Below are 16,322 nucleotides of genomic sequence, written 5' to 3'. Positions count from 1 at the left end.
TGCTGTGTGGTCTTGGCTACCATGCTGCAGCTCAGTTTCAGGGTGTTAGCAAATTTCTTACAGCATAGGCCATTTTTTTGTAGAGCAACAATCCTTTTATTCAGATCCCCAGAAAGTTCTTTGCCATGAGGTGCCATATTGATCAGCCAGTGACCAATGTGAGAGAATGTGAGTGATCACAACAAATCTTACAGACCTGCTCCCCATTCATAGGAGATTTCCGAATAAGGCTCGGCCTAGAAGATCCAGGAGATCCTCATTAAAGGGGAAGTACTGTTAGAATCTGTTCTATTTGTGAATATCCGCCATTTTCTTGTAGTGTTCTCGCTGCTGGTCTTTTTCCTCTGGTGCTGGGTTTGTCTTGGGTCAGGTGATTGTATCACCCTTTATTAACCTGCACCTGTCTCCCATACCTTGCTGGACAACAGTGTTAATCAGCTTGAGTTCTGGCTTGGAGCCTTGCTTTGCCTTCTGTGTGTTTACTTAGTGCAGTACTGGGATCTCTGGTTCTGCTTGTCTTAGTTTCTGTTTTCAGTTTGTTTCTGCAGCCTTCTCTTTGTTTTCTTCTAAGAGGTAACCCGTTTTTGTACCTAGTCCTTAAATCTTTCAGGGACCCCCTTCCCCCTATCTATAGGTCTTCGCTTGAGATTAACCTAGGATCGTCGGTGGGTCTATTCGCAGGAATGGGTCACCCAACTCCATTGTAGGGTATCAGCCTAGTCGTAGTGCAGGGTCAGTTTTCCCCCCTTCTACCCTATTCCTGTGCTGCAGAATCGTAACACTTACAGCATAGTGGATGTGATTTAAAAAAATCCCATGTCCACAGACGCCCACGGAGACTGACCTGTGGCACATCTTTCCAGATAGCAGAATGTCAATTGTTAGTCTCCGCAAGAGAAATTACAAAAATAGAATGTATTGAACGTGGTAAATTTACCTGCGTTCAATATAAGGCAGCGCTTTGGACGCAGCAAACATACACTGCATCCAAAGCGCTGCTAGTTATGGATCGTGGGCACCCGGCCTAAGTGTTATTATTTTACTGGAGGGAAACATAGGTGCTCAAAGAAGTAGTCCGAGTAGTGGACAACCCCTTTAACAGGAAAACTATAATTTAAACTGTAACTTTTATTTATTTTCTCTTAACTGATCTTGACTAAAGCCTTTATGGGGAATTTCTTCCAAATGCAACAGCAACCTTTAGTGTTGCACTCTGGTTTTTAGTTCTGGTGCCATAAACTGACAAAACCAAAAAGCTACTTCTTCATTAATAAAAAACGTTTCTGAATCACAGAAACCGGTACTGTACTATAATGAAGATTATGACTCAAGGCCGTCATATTCATTTCTAGACTATACTATTGACAGTAACAAAGATCTTAAAGTGCAATGAAAGGTATTTTATTATTTTTTTAAAGAAATAATTTATTAAAAAGCCACCTACTCGTCAGGCTTTATTCTACAGGTTGTTGTATATATTTCCATAATTTCTTCTGTATAATTAGCTAGCTAAGGGAGAATAGTGTGTTAGAGGGAATTCAGTATATAATGCTGTTATTAGTGATTGGAGGAGAGGCCTTTGCACACGTAGTACTGAAATTATTAAACGCTATTCATTAATATAAAATGCATGCATTCACAAAAGCATAATGTAGCGTATCATACCGCTTCACAGTATAAGCAAATCTGTATAACTTAAACATTTATAATTATTACCTGGGTCAGATGGATATTGGTGTTTTTCTCATCTGCAGCAAGTATCACTTGCAAAATTCCTTCAATAGTTTCAAAGTCATAAGGATCCAACTGAAACAAAAATATTTTACGATTGTTTCTTTTTTATAAATATGGAAATAGAGAAAAATAATTTCTCTGCTGATTACAATACTATTTGTAGTACTAGTGAGAGCAGTCAGTAATATTTTGCTTTCTGAACTTTCAAAAATATAAATCATATTATATCAGTCTTAAAAGTGTTTTTCATAGCACAAATTTTCAAAAAACATTGCAGAAAAAGTTACAGCTTTACCAACACCAGGTCAGATTACCAATGCACTAGCAGAATGCAGCAGACCCCCATGAAAAAGTCTGGGGCAGCACAGGTGCAAATACTAATGCAATCAGCAACTCACAAACCTACCATTTCATGTGATGCACCGCCTCTCGCTTCCAGCCAATTAATGACGCCCATATTATTAGGATCAGACGGGCTTGCAAGCTTACATATTTTGGCCAAAATATGCATCAAAATATGTATCATGCAGAATTATTAGGCAATTTGTATTTTTGATGACTCATTTTATTATTGTTTCTCTACAGTGCTGTCAATCAGTCCAAAGGTTAATAAGACTGAATATTTAAGTAAAAGTGAGGCATTGTCTTTCTTAGAAAAATAGTGACCAATACAGTCCTCTTCCTTTCAATAAACAGTCATAAGCATTCTATCCTTGTTATCTGTCAGTTTCTCAATCTGTTGATGATCAACCTTTTGGGCAGCACCAACCACAGACTCCCAGGTGCTGTTCAGATAGGTGTATGGTTTTCCTTTATCGTACATCATCCGTTTAAGGGGGCTCAATAGTTTTCAGGTCAGGTGAGGAAGGGAGCCATGATCTTTTAAGGGAACCTCTAATGCGCCAAAACACTATTAAACTGCAAAGATGGGGTTAACCTGCAGGTTAATAACATTCTAAAACTGTGCGCTCGTCGAAGCTGCATGGTTTTAAGCATTTTGATCTAGAAATGTTAAGAAAGTACCTCACATTTATGTACATATATAGCAATAGTAGCATTCATATATTCATTAATTGCAGGGCGCTGGGGCATGATATATGTAAATGTATTGTGTGTATATATATATATATATATATATATATATATATATATATATATATATATATATATATATATATATTATAAAATTTAACTCATTTTACCATGGTTCCCTGCCACTCCTCAATTTCCTAGCCACCATAATAATGTTTTCTCTATTCACACCAGTTATGTCACTTCATGCTTTAACATAGCGCCTAAGCCTAATCATAGCAGCAAAATCCCAATAAAGCAGGGGCGGACATATCATTGGTGCAACCTGTGCAGCCACACAGGGGCTTAAGAGGTAGGGGGGGGCATCTCCCCCTCTAAAGCAGGTGAAGTTGTGCCTTTTGAAGCTATTGGAATGCAAATGGCCCATATATTATTTTTGCACAGAGGCCATCTTCTGTCTGTGTCCACACTGCAATAAAAACACGGCCATTATACCTATTGTCTACTACAGTTACACATTACCTTGGTCAGCAAACCAAAGAGAGCTGAGACACAAAAGCAAAGGAGCAGTCTCACAGATTTAGGGGTGGCTGGCGCTCCAACCTGTGGGGCATTGCAGAACTCATACTAGGGATTGGTGCAGGTCCCAGCAAGTAATCACATATACTGTAGATGTATAACTACTTGCTAATGATGGACATAACCGATAAGGTTTCCATGAAGATTAGGAATGGCAAAAGTTTTTACTATTAAACATACATTAAACTCGGATCTTGTTTAACAAAAAATGTGAACCTTTGCTGTATTAATGTCAGCACGACATGATTGTAATGGGTGATTATTTCTTTTACCTTATGCAATATTCCACTCAGACTGACAACAAGGTCTTGGGTGCTGTTTAGTAGAGGGATGATCTGTTTTGCTTTTGTCACCAGCTGAGAATGTTCATCAGCGTCCACAACACAATCATCATGGCTATTCTTCCAACTTGAGCCAGAAAGAAGTAGAGTTTCGATATAAAGCTGCAGGGCAGCATCAGAGTCCAACATAAAAGTGCTGCCAAACATAAGCCAAGAAGAAAATTTACACGGTCTACATAAAGTTAATACAGTCCATTTATAATGAGCAAGAACGGTTCTTACCTGCAGTACTTCAAAATGAGAGCTGTATCCACATGGGAGTTTTGAACTAAGGTGGAAATAAGCTCTTTCTTTTCTCCAGAATTTTGTCTAAAGGCAGACTGGAAAGAAATCTGCAAAATAAATTTGAAAAGACTTGTGTCATGTAGAGCATTTTGCATTTAGTCTCAGCCAGTTAATAGAAAATAATTAATTTTCATAAATAAAATTCATCTGAAGGTTACTACATTTCAACAATTCCTACATTTACAGTACATAAGGCTGGTATAAAATATTAGCACATTATCAATATTAAAAGTGCCTTGAGTGTAAAGAAAAGGTCATCTAACACTTTACCAGGTTTTTAGAGCTTAGGGGTTGTCTTCATGATAAATAATTATGGCATATCCAAGGGATATGTTCTCAAATACCAGTCCCACTTCCGGGACAAGCAACTATTCCCAGAACCGGTACTCCCTCTTCTGACTGGTGCCCTGACCCCAATTACAGGAGAGGAGGCTGCACACTTGTTTGGATGTATTCAGAACTCCTATAGCAGTGAAGTAGCCCTGCTACTAAAATCAGTGAACCGCTGTGGATGGATGTTACTGGCATCTATTAGACACCTATGGCTAACCAAAAAAATATCTGTCATGAGACAAACAATTTAAATATATCCAGTTCGGCAATGAGCACTTTCTCTGGTTTTCCCATGAAAATACTTTTATGTTCTGTGATCATGCAGTTTTTATGTACTGGCTCCAAACCAATATCAATATCCACATAACAAAATGCAATAATTAAAATATAAATACTTGTCAATGGAAGTAGCCTTTATTATACACATACATTACTGGGGATGGGCAGTGACCATGCAATACATTTATTCTTAGGTTACAGAAAAACAAAGAATGTCACCCGCCCAATATATGTTCCTAAATATGTCACTTACTCCAATATTGCTGAGCTGGATGCCCCATTCAGCATCAGTAATAAGCTCCCGAAATTTGATCCGTTCTTCATCTTCATGATACACAAGGGCAAGCTGATCTCCAACCACAGCTATAGCCTATAACAAGAAGATCTTCATAGTTTGCTTTTCTTAAAGCAAAATGTCCAGCTTTCAAATGTTTCATCATGTAATTCTCAACATACCAACACCTTGCTGTAATTTTGCCATGTGTTGTTTATGACAGTCCAAAGCTTTTCAAATACTTCTTTCTTGGGGAGTAGAGAGCAGTATGCCAGCGCAAGGTTACAATCCACCACTCGACAATTGAAAACCTGTTTCAATCAAATATATACATAAATATCAATAACAAAAACAAACAAAAACAGCGTTAAGGCTGGTTCACAAAAAATTTTTTTCAGTAAGAGAAAAACCGTCCATTTTTTTTCAGTGCGCTGGATCACTATAAAAAAAACAGCACAATAATACTCCTGTGCCTTAAAAACCCCTTTAAACAGGGAACTGCCACTCCATGGACATGTCTGCCTTAGCAAATACTTGTTTTCTCCATGTTATAACAATCCTGTGGCATCTTTTCATGTAATACTCTTAATTGTTTTGGCCTGCTGTTACTCATACTGGAAATGTATGAGTTAAAAGGGTTCTCCGAGAAAAGTAAAAACAGACCAGGGCGGGCTGGGCCGGGTGGCAGGGAGGCAAATGCCCCCCCGGGCCGCTTCCCCAGCAGCTGTGCAGGGTCGGCCGCCTGATGGCCCTGCACAGTGAACTGCGTGCGGCCGTGTCTGCTGTGGCCGGCAGCAGACACGGCCGCGCACTTGTCTGTCTCAGCCGCGGTCTGCGGCTTTAAGCCGGCGGCGGCCTGCAGCAGCCTCCTCAGCGGCGCCACACTGTCTGCTCCGTGCTCTCTGATTGGTGAGGCATCACACTGCAGCATCCAGTGACTGCTGCTCCACCAATCAGTTAGCAGGAAACACACTGCTGCGTCTGGTGAATGCTGAAGTCTACAGTCATTGCTGCTCCAGTCCACCAATCAGCGGTGACCTTGTTGAGGAGTATGAGACAGACTGTGTTGTGTGCTTGCAGGCGGCGCGATGACATCAGTCTCACGCCGCTCTACAGGCCAGAAGAGGCCACGGTGCCAGGAATCAGGAAAAGGTGAGTATAAACTTTATTATGTTTTATATGAACGGGCTGTGAGGCCATCATACTGTATATATGGGGGGAAACCGGGGGCCATCATACTGCATATATGGGGGCTGGGGACATCATACTGCATATATGGGAGAAAACTGTAGCCATCATACTGTATATATGAGGGGGAACTGCGGCCATCATACTGTGCATATGGGGGGGAAACTGCTGCCATCATACTGTGTATATGGGGGGAAACTGCGGCCATCATACTGTATATATGGGGGGAAACTGTGGCCATCATACTGTGTATATGGGGGGGGGAAACTGTGGCCATCATACTGTGTATATGGGGAGAAACTGCGGCCATCATGTGTATATGGGGGGGGAAACTGCGGCCATCATACTGTATATATGGGGGGGAAACTGTGGCCATCATACTGTATATATGGGGGAAACTGCGGCCATCATACTGTATATATGGGGGGAAACTGTGGCCATCATACTGTGTATATGGGGGGGAAAACTGCGGCCATCATACTGTGTATATGGGGAGAAACTGCGGCCATCATAATGTGTATATGGGGGAAACTGTGGCCATCATACTGTATATATGGGGGGGAAACTGTGGCCATCATATTGTGTATATGGGGGGGAAAATGCGGCCATCATACTGTGTATATGGGGAGAAACTGTGGCCATCATACTGTGTATATGGGGGGGAAACTGTGGCCATCATACTGTGTATATGGGGGGGAAACTGTGGCCATCATACTGTGTATATGGGGAGAAACTGCGGCCATCATAATGTGTATATGGGGGGGGAAACTGCGGCCATCATACTGTATATATGGGGGGGAAACTGTGGCCATCATACTGTACATATGGGGGAAACTGCGGCCATCATACTGTATATATGGGGGGGGGAAACTGTGGCCACCATACTGTATATATGGGGGGGGAAACTGTGGCCATCATACTGTGTATATGGGGGGGGAAACTGCGGCCATCATACTGTGTATATGGGGAGAAACTGCGGCCATCATAATGTGTATATGGGGGGGGGAAACTGCGGCCATCATACTGTATATATGGGGGGGAAACTGTGGCCATCATACTGTACATATGGGGGAAACTGCGGCCATCATACTGTATATATGGGGGGGGAAACTGTGGCCACCATACTGTATATATGGGGGGGGAAACTGTGGCCATCATAATGTGTATATGGGGGAAACTGCGGCCATCATAATGTGTATATGGGGGAAACTGTGGCCATCATACTGTATATATGGGGGGGGAACTGTGGCCATCATATTGTGTATATGGGGGGAAACTGCGGCCATCATACTGTGTATATGGGGAGAAACTGTGGCCATCATACTGTGTATATGGGGGGAAACTGCGGCCATCATACTGTATATATGGGGGGGAAACTGTGGCCATCATACTGTGTATATGGGGGGGGGGAACTGCGGCCATCATACTGTGTATATGGGGGGGGGGAACTGCGGCCATCATACTGTGTATATGGGGAGAAACTGCGGCCATCATACTGTGTATATGGGGAGAAACTGCGGCCATCATACTGTGTATATGGGGAGAAACTGCGGCCATCATAATGTGTATATGGGGGAAACTGTGGCCATCATACTGTATATAAGGGGGAAACTGTGGCCATCATATTGTGTATATGGGGGGGAAACTGCGGCCATCATACTGTGTATATGGGGAGAAACTGTGGCCATCATACTGTATATAAGGGGGGAAACTGTGGCCATCATATTGTGTATATGGGGGGGAAACTGCGGCCATCATACTGTGTATATGGGGAGAAACTGTGGCCATCATACTGTATATATGGGTGGGAAACTGCGGCCATCATACTGTGTATATGGGGGAAACTGCGGCCATCATACTGTGTATATGGGGGAAACTGCGGCCATCATACTGTATATATGGGGGGGAACTGTGGCCATCATACTGTGTATATGGGGAGGAAACTGTGGCCATCCTACTGTATATAGGGAGAAACTGCAGCCATCTTACTGTATATATGGGGGGAAACTGCGGCCATCATACTGTGTATATGGGGAGAAACTGGCCACCATACTGTATATATGGGGGGGAAACTGCTGCCATCATACTGTGTATATGGGGAGAAACTGGCCATCATACTTTATATATGGGGGGAAACTGCGGCCATCATACTGTGTATATGGGGGGAAACTGTGGCCATCATACTGTGTATATGGGGGGAAACTGTGGCCATCATACTGTGTATATGGGGGGAAACTGTGGCCATCATACTGTGTATATGGGGGGAAACTGTGGCCATCATACTGTGTATATGGGGGGAAACTGCTGCCATCATACTGTGTATATGGGGAGAAACTGGCCATCATACTGTATATATGGGGGGAAACTGCGGCCATCATACTGTGTATATGGGGGGAAACTGTGGCCATCATACTGTGTATATGGGGGGGGAACTGCGGCCATCATACTGTGTATATGGGGAGAAACTGCGGCCATCATACTGTGTATATGGGGAGAAACTGCGGCCATCATAATGTGTATATGGGGGAAACTGTGGCCACCATACTGTATATAAAGGGGGAAACTGTGGCCATCATATTGTGTATATGGGGGGGAAACTGCGGCCATCATACTGTGTATATGGGGAGAAACTGTGGCCATCATACTGTATATAAGGGGGGAAACTGTGGCCATCATATTGTGTATATGGGGGGGAAACTGCGGCCATCATACTGTGTATATGGGGAGAAACTGTGGCCATCATACTGTATATATGGGTGGGAAACTGCGGCCATCATACTGTGTATATGGGGGAAACTGCGGCCATCATACTGTGTATATGGGGGAAACTGCGGCCATCATACTGTGTATATGGGGGAAACTGCGGCCATCATACTGTATATATGGGGGGGGAACTGTGGCCATCATACTGTGTATATGGGGAGGAAACTGTGGCCATCCTACTGTATATAGGGAGAAACTGCAGCCATCTTACTGTATATATGGGGGGAAACTGCGGCCATCATACTGTGTATATGGGGAGAAACTGGCCACCATACTGTATATATGGGGGGAAACTGCGGCCATCATACTGTGTATATGGGGGGAAACTGTGGCCATCATACTGTGTATATGGGGGGAAACTGCTGCCATCATACTGTGTATATGGGGAGAAACTGGCCATCATACTGTATATATGGGGGGAAACTGCGGCCATCATACTGTGTATATGGGGGGAAACTGTGGCCATCATACTGTGTATATGGGGAGAAACTGTGGCCATCATACTGTGTATATGGGGGGAAACTGTGGCCATCATACTGTGTATATGGAGGGAAACTGCTGCCATCATACTGTGTATATGGGGAGAAACTGGCCATCATACTGTATATATGGGGGGAAACTGCGGCCATCATACTGTGTATATGGGGGGAAACTGTGGCCATCATACTGTGTATATGGGGGGAAACTGTGGTCATCATACTGTGTATATGGGGGGAAACTGTGGCCATCATACTGTGTATATGGGGGGGAACTGTGGCCATCATACTGTGTATATGGGGGGGAAACTGAGGCTATCATACTGTGTATATGGGGGGAAACTGCAGCCATAATACTGTGTATACGGGGGGAAACTGCAGCCATCATACTGTGTATATGGGGGGGAAACTGTGGCTATCATACTGTGTATATGGGGGGAAACTGCAGCCATCATACTGTATATATGGGGGGGAACTGCGGCCATCATACTGTGTATATGGGGGGGAAACTGCGGCCATCATACTGTATATCTGGGAGGAAACTGCGGCCATCATACTGTGTATATGGGGGGGGGGAAACTGCGGCCATCGTACTGTGTATATGGGGGGAAACTGTGGCCATCATACTGTGTATATGGGGGGAAACTGTGGCCATCATACTGTGTATATGGGGGGAAACTGCTGCCATCATACTGTGTATATGGGGAGAAACTGGCCATCATACTGTATATATGGGGGAAAACTGCGGCCATCATACTGTGTATATGAGGGGGAAACTGCGGCCATCATACTGGGTATATGGGGGGGAAACTGCGGCCATCCTACTGTATATATGGGGGGAAACTGCGGCCATCATACTGTGTATATGAGGGGGAAACTGCGGCCATCATACTGGGTATATGGGGGGGAAACTGCGGCCATCCTACTGTATATATGGGGGGAAACTGCGGCCATCATACTGTGTATATGGGGGGAAACTGCGGCCATCATACTGTATATACGGGGGGGAAACTGGCCATCATACTGTATATATGGGGGGGAAACTGCGGCCATCATACTGTGTATATGGGGGAAACTGCGGCCATCATACTGTATATATGGGGGAAAACTGCGGCCATCATACTGTGTATATGGGGAGAAACTGTGGCCATCATACTGTATATATGGGGGGGAAACTGCGGCCATCATACTGTGTATATGGGGGAAACTGCGGCCATCATACTGTGTATATGGGGGGGGACTGTGTCCATCATACTGTGTATATGGGGGGGGAAACTGGCCATCATACTGTGTATATGGGGGGGGGAAACTGTGGCCATCATACTGTATATATGGGGGGAAACTGCGGCCATCATACTGTGTATATGGGGGGAAACTGTGGCCATCATACTGTGTATATGGGGGGAAACTGTGGCCATCATACTGTGTATATGGGGGGAAACTGTGGCCATCATACTGTGTATATGGGGGGAAACTGCTGCCATCATACTGTGTATATGGGGAGAAACTGGCCATCATACTGTATATATGGGGGAAAACTGCGGCCATCATACTGTGTATATGAGGGGGAAACTGCGGCCATCATACTGGGTATATGGGGGGGAAACTGCGGCCATCCTACTGTATATATGGGGGGAAACTGCGGCCATCATACTGTGTATATGAGGGGGAAACTGCGGCCATCATACTGGGTATATGGGGGGGAAACTGCGGCCATCCTACTGTATATATGGGGGGAAACTGCGGCCATCATACTGTGTATATGGGGGGAAACTGCGGCCATCATACTGTATATACGGGGGGGAAACTGGCCATCATACTGTATATATGGGGGGGAAACTGCGGCCATCATACTGTGTATATGGGGGAAACTGCGGCCATCATACTGTATATATGGGGGAAAACTGCGGCCATCATACTGTGTATATGGGGAGAAACTGTGGCCATCATACTGTATATATGGGGGGGAAACTGCGGCCATCATACTGTGTATATGGGGGAAACTGCGGCCATCATACTGTGTATATGGGGGGGGACTGTGTCCATCATACTGTGTATATGGGGGGGGAAACTGGCCATCATACTGTGTATATGGGGGGGGGAAACTGTGGCCATCATACTGTATATATGGGGGGAAACTGCGGCCATCATACTGTGTATATGGGGGGAAACTGTGGCCATCATACTGTGTATATGGGGGGAAACTGTGGCCATCATACTGTGTATATGGGGGGAAACTGTGGCCATCATACTGTGTATATGGGGGGGAACTGTGGCCATCATACTGTGTATATGGGGGGGAAACTTAGGCTATCATACTGTGTATATGGGGGGAAACTGCAGCCATCATACTGTGTATATGGGGGGAAACTGCAGCCATCATACTGTGTATATGGGGGGGAAACTGTGGCTATCATACTGTGTATATGGGGGGAAACTGCAGCCATCATACTGTATATATGGGGGGGAACAGCGGCCATCATACTGTGTATATGGGGGGGAAACTGCGGCCATCATACTGTGTATATGGGGGGGGAAACTGCGGCCATCGTACTGTGTATATGGGGGGGGAAACTGCGGCCATCGTACTGTGTATATGGGGGGGGGAAACTGCGGCCATCGTACTGTGTATATGGGGGGGAACTGTGGCCATCATACTGTGGTGGGGGGGAACTGTGGCCATCATACTGTGGCCATCATTGCGGCCATCATACTGTGTATATGAGGGGGAAACTGCGGCCATCATACTGGGTATATGGGGGGGGAAACTGTGGCCATCCTACTGTATATATGGGGGGAAACTGCGGCCATCATACTGTGTATATGGGGGGAAACTGCGGCCATCATACTGTGTATATGGGGGGAAACTGCAGCCATCATACTGTGTATATGGGGGGGAAACTGTGGCCATCATACTGTGTATATGGGGGGGAAACTGTGGCCATCATACTGTGTATATGGGGGGGAAACTGTGGCCATCATACTGTATATATGGGGGGGAAACTGTGGCCATCATACTGTATATATGGGGGGGAAACTGCAGCCATCATACTGTGTATATGGGGGAAACTGCGGCCATCATACTGTATATATGGGGGAAAACTGCGGCCATCATACTGTGTATATGGGGAGAAACTGTGGCCATCATACTGTATATATGGGGGGGAAATTGCGGCCATCATACTGTGTATATGGGGGAAACTGCGGCCATCATACTGTGTATATGGGGGGGGGACTGTGGCCATCATACTGTGTATATGGGGGGGAAACTGGCCATCATACTGTGTATATGGGGGGGGGGAACTGTGGCCATCATACTGTATATATGGGGGGAAACTGCGGCCATCATACTGTGTATATGAGTGGGCTGAGGGGCCATACTACTGTATATATGGGGGGGAAACTGCGTCCATCCTACTGTATATAGGGAGAAACTGCAGCCATCCTACTGTATATATGGGTAGAAACTGCGGCCATCATACTGTGTATATGGGGGGAAACTGGTCATCATACTGTATATAAGGGGGGAAACTGGTCATCATACTGTATATAAGGGGGGAAACTGCGGCCATCATGCTGTGTATTTGGGGGGGAAACTGCGGCCATCATACTGTGTATTTGGGGGGGAAACTGCGGCCATCGTACTGTGTATATGGGGGGGAACTGTGGCCATCATACTGTGGTGGGGGGGAACTGTGGCCATCATACTGTGGCCATCATTGCGGCCATCATACTGTGTATATGGGGGGGAAACTGCGGCCATCATGCTGTATATATGGGGGGAAACTGTGGCCATCCTACTGTATATATGGGGGGGAAACTGCGGCCATCCTACTGTATATATGGGGGGAAACTGCGGCCATCATACTCTATATATGGGGGGAGAAACTGCGACCATCATACTCTATTTATGGGGCTCGGGCCATCCTACTGTATATATTGGGAGAAACTGCGGCCATCCTACTGTATATATGGGGAGAAAATGCGACCATCATACTCTATATATGGAGCTGGGGCCATCCTACTGTATATATGTGGAGAAGAAATTGCAACCATCATACTCTATATATGGGGCTGGGGCCATCATACTGTGTATATGGGGATAAGAAATTGCAACCATCATACTCTATATATGGGGCTGGGGCCATCATACTGTACATATGGGGGGAAACTGCGGCCATCCTACTGTATATGGGGGGGAAACTGCGGCCATCCTACTGTATATATGGGGGGAGACTTCAGCCATCCTACTGTATATATGGGGGGGGAAACTGCGGCCATCCTACTGTATATATGGGGGGGAAACTGCGGCCATCCTACTGTATATATGGGGGGGAAACTGCGGCCATCCTACTGTATATATGGGGGGAAACTGCGGCCATCCTACTGTATATATGGGGGGGAACTGCGGCCATCCTACTGTATATATGGGGGGGAAACTGCAGCCATCCTACTGTATATATGGGGGGGGAAACTGTGGCCATCATACTGTGTATATGGGGGGAAACTGCGGCCATCCTACTGTATATATGGGGGGGAACTGCGGCCATCCTACTGTATATATGGGGGGGAACTGCGGCCATCCTACTGTATATATGGGGGGGAAACTGTGGCCATCATACTGTGTATATGGGGGGAAACTGCGGCCATCCTACTGTATATATGGGGGGAAACTGCGGCCATCCTACTGTATATATGGGGGGGAACTGCGGCCATCCTACTGTATATATGGGGGGGAAACTGCAGCCATCCTACTGTATATATGGGGGGGGGGAAACTGTGGCCATCATACTGTGTATATGGGGAGAAACTGCGGCCATCATACTGTATATAAGGGGGGGAAACTGCGGGGATCATACTGTGTATATGGGGGGGAACTGCGGCCATCATACTGTATATATGGGGGGGAAACTACAGCCATCCTACTGTGTATATGGGGGGGGGGAACTGCGGCCATCATACTGTATATATGGGGGGGAAACTGCGGCCATCCTACTGTATATATGGGGGGGAAACTGCGGCCATCCTACTGTATATATGGGGAGAAATTGCGGCCATCCTACTGTATATATGGGGAGAAACTGCGGCCATCATACTGTATGTATGGAGGGAATCTGCGGCCATCATACTGTATATATGGGGAGAAACTGCTGCCATCATACTGTATATATGAATGGGCTGAGGGGCTATCATACTGTATATATGGGGGCTGGGGACATCCTTCTATGTATATGGGGTGGAACTGGGACCACCATACTTTTTTATATGGGGGCTGGGGCCATCATACTATATGTATGGGAGAACTAGGGCCACTTTAATATATACATGGGGGAACTGGAGCCATTCTAATATATATGAACTGGGGGTCACCATATATATGGGGTGAGCTGGGGATATCTTACAATATATATGGGGAGAACTGGTGCCTCCAGTCCATACTATATATATGGGGCTGTGGGACCATCATACTTTATATATTAGGGAACTGGGTTCATCATACTATATATATGGGGGAACTGGGACCATCCTACTATATACACAAGGGCAACTGGGGCCACCAAACTATTTATTTGGTGCAGTGGGGACCTTTATACTATATATACAGGGGAGTGGGGCCATCATACTATACAGTTGAAACCAGAAGTTTCCATACACTTTATAAAGGCACATATGACCTAAAACGGGAAAGGCTTATTCTGATTTCATGTCAGATAGACAAAAACATGCAGATTTGTATTTTTATACAGTATATAGTGGATGTAAACTTCTGGTTTCAACTGTATATACATAGGGGGCAGTGGGGATTTCATACTATATACAGGGAGCAGTGGGGACCTTCATACTATATATAGGGGGCAGGGGGACCTTCATGCTGTATATAGGGTCATTAGGGACCATCATACTATATTTAGCGGCAATGGAAATATCTTATTTTATATAGGGGCTATGTAGCCATTTTACTATATATAGGGAGATCTGGGGTCCTCAATGTATAATAAAGGGCTTTGGGGATCATCGTATTTTGTTTTGTGGTATGTAGGGTCATCATTCTGTATATTCAGAGCTTTGTGGGCACTCAGAGGACATTATTTGTTATAAATGGGGACATTATTAGTTTTGATAGGGGCACTCAGGTTCCATTATTTTTTTTCTTAGGGCTCGGTTCTCCTCCCATATCTCTGTAGTAAGCTTGGTTCTGCTCCCATATCTCTATAGTAAGCTTGGCTCTGCTCCCTTATCTCTGTAGTACGCTCGGTTCTGCTCCCAAATCTCTATAGTAAGCTTCGTTCTGCTCCCTTATCTCTGTAGTATGCTCGGTTCTGCTCCCATATCTCTATAGTAAGCTTGGTTCTGCTCCCATATCTCTGTAGAAAGCTCGGTTCTCCTCCTATATCTCTGTAGTAAGCTCCGTTCTGCTCCTATACTTCTGTAGTAAGCTTGGTTCTGATCCTATATCTCTGTAGTAAGCTCCGTTCTGTTCCCATATCTCTGTAGTAAGTTCCGCTCTGCTCCTTTACTTCTGTAGTAAGCTTGGTTCTGCTCCCATATTTTTGTAGTAAGCTCAGTTCTGCTCCCATAGCTCTATAGTAAGCTCCGTTTTGCTCCTATATCTCTGTAATAAGCTTGGTTCTGCTCCCATATCTCTGTAGTAAGCTTGGTTCTGCTCCCATATCTCTGTAGTAAGCTCGGTTCTACTCCCATATCTCTGGACTATTCTCCATTCTGATCTATATCTTTGTAGTAAGCTAGGTTCTGCTGCCATATCTTTGTAGTAAGCTGAGTTCTGCTCCCATAGCTCTATAGTAAGCTCCGATCTGTTCCCATATCTCTGTAGTAAGCTTGGTTCTGCTCCCATATCTCTGTAGTAAGCTCCGTTCTGCTCCCATATCTCTGTAGTAAGCTCGGTTATGCTCCCATATCTCTGTAGTAAGCTTGGTTCTGCTCCCATATCTCTGTAGTAAGCTCGGTTCTACTCCTATATCTCTGTAGTAAGCTTGGTTTTGATCCCATATCTCTGTAGTAAGCTCCGTTCTGCTC

At 45.1% G+C, this 16,322-nt stretch overlaps 1 protein-coding gene across 3 annotated transcripts in view; it reads right to left on the bottom strand.

Annotated features, from left to right (window-relative positions):
• KNTC1 (kinetochore associated 1) overlaps window positions 1-16,322 on the bottom strand; it is a 292,839-nt gene that overhangs the window by 121,762 nt on the left and 154,755 nt on the right. For all 3 annotated transcript variants that reach the window (XM_073586034.1, XM_073586035.1, XM_073586036.1), the window contains 5 exons: window positions 5,040-5,168; window positions 4,837-4,953; window positions 3,909-4,018; window positions 3,618-3,822; window positions 1,717-1,806 (listed from right to left, as the gene is read on the bottom strand). In XM_073586034.1, the coding sequence (XP_073442135.1) occupies window positions 1,717-1,806; window positions 3,618-3,822; window positions 3,909-4,018; window positions 4,837-4,953; window positions 5,040-5,168 (651 nt within the window). The remainder of the gene's footprint in view (window positions 1-1,716; window positions 1,807-3,617; window positions 3,823-3,908; window positions 4,019-4,836; window positions 4,954-5,039; window positions 5,169-16,322) is intronic.

This window comes from Dendrobates tinctorius, unplaced genomic scaffold, assembly GCF_039654945.1.
Source record: "Dendrobates tinctorius isolate UK_male_01 unplaced genomic scaffold, ASM3965494v1 ptg000090l, whole genome shotgun sequence".
Taxonomy (NCBI): Eukaryota; Metazoa; Chordata; class Amphibia; order Anura; family Dendrobatidae; genus Dendrobates; species Dendrobates tinctorius.
The sequence above is the reverse complement of the archived record's forward strand: the minus strand, read 5'-3'. Positions and strand labels throughout refer to the sequence as shown.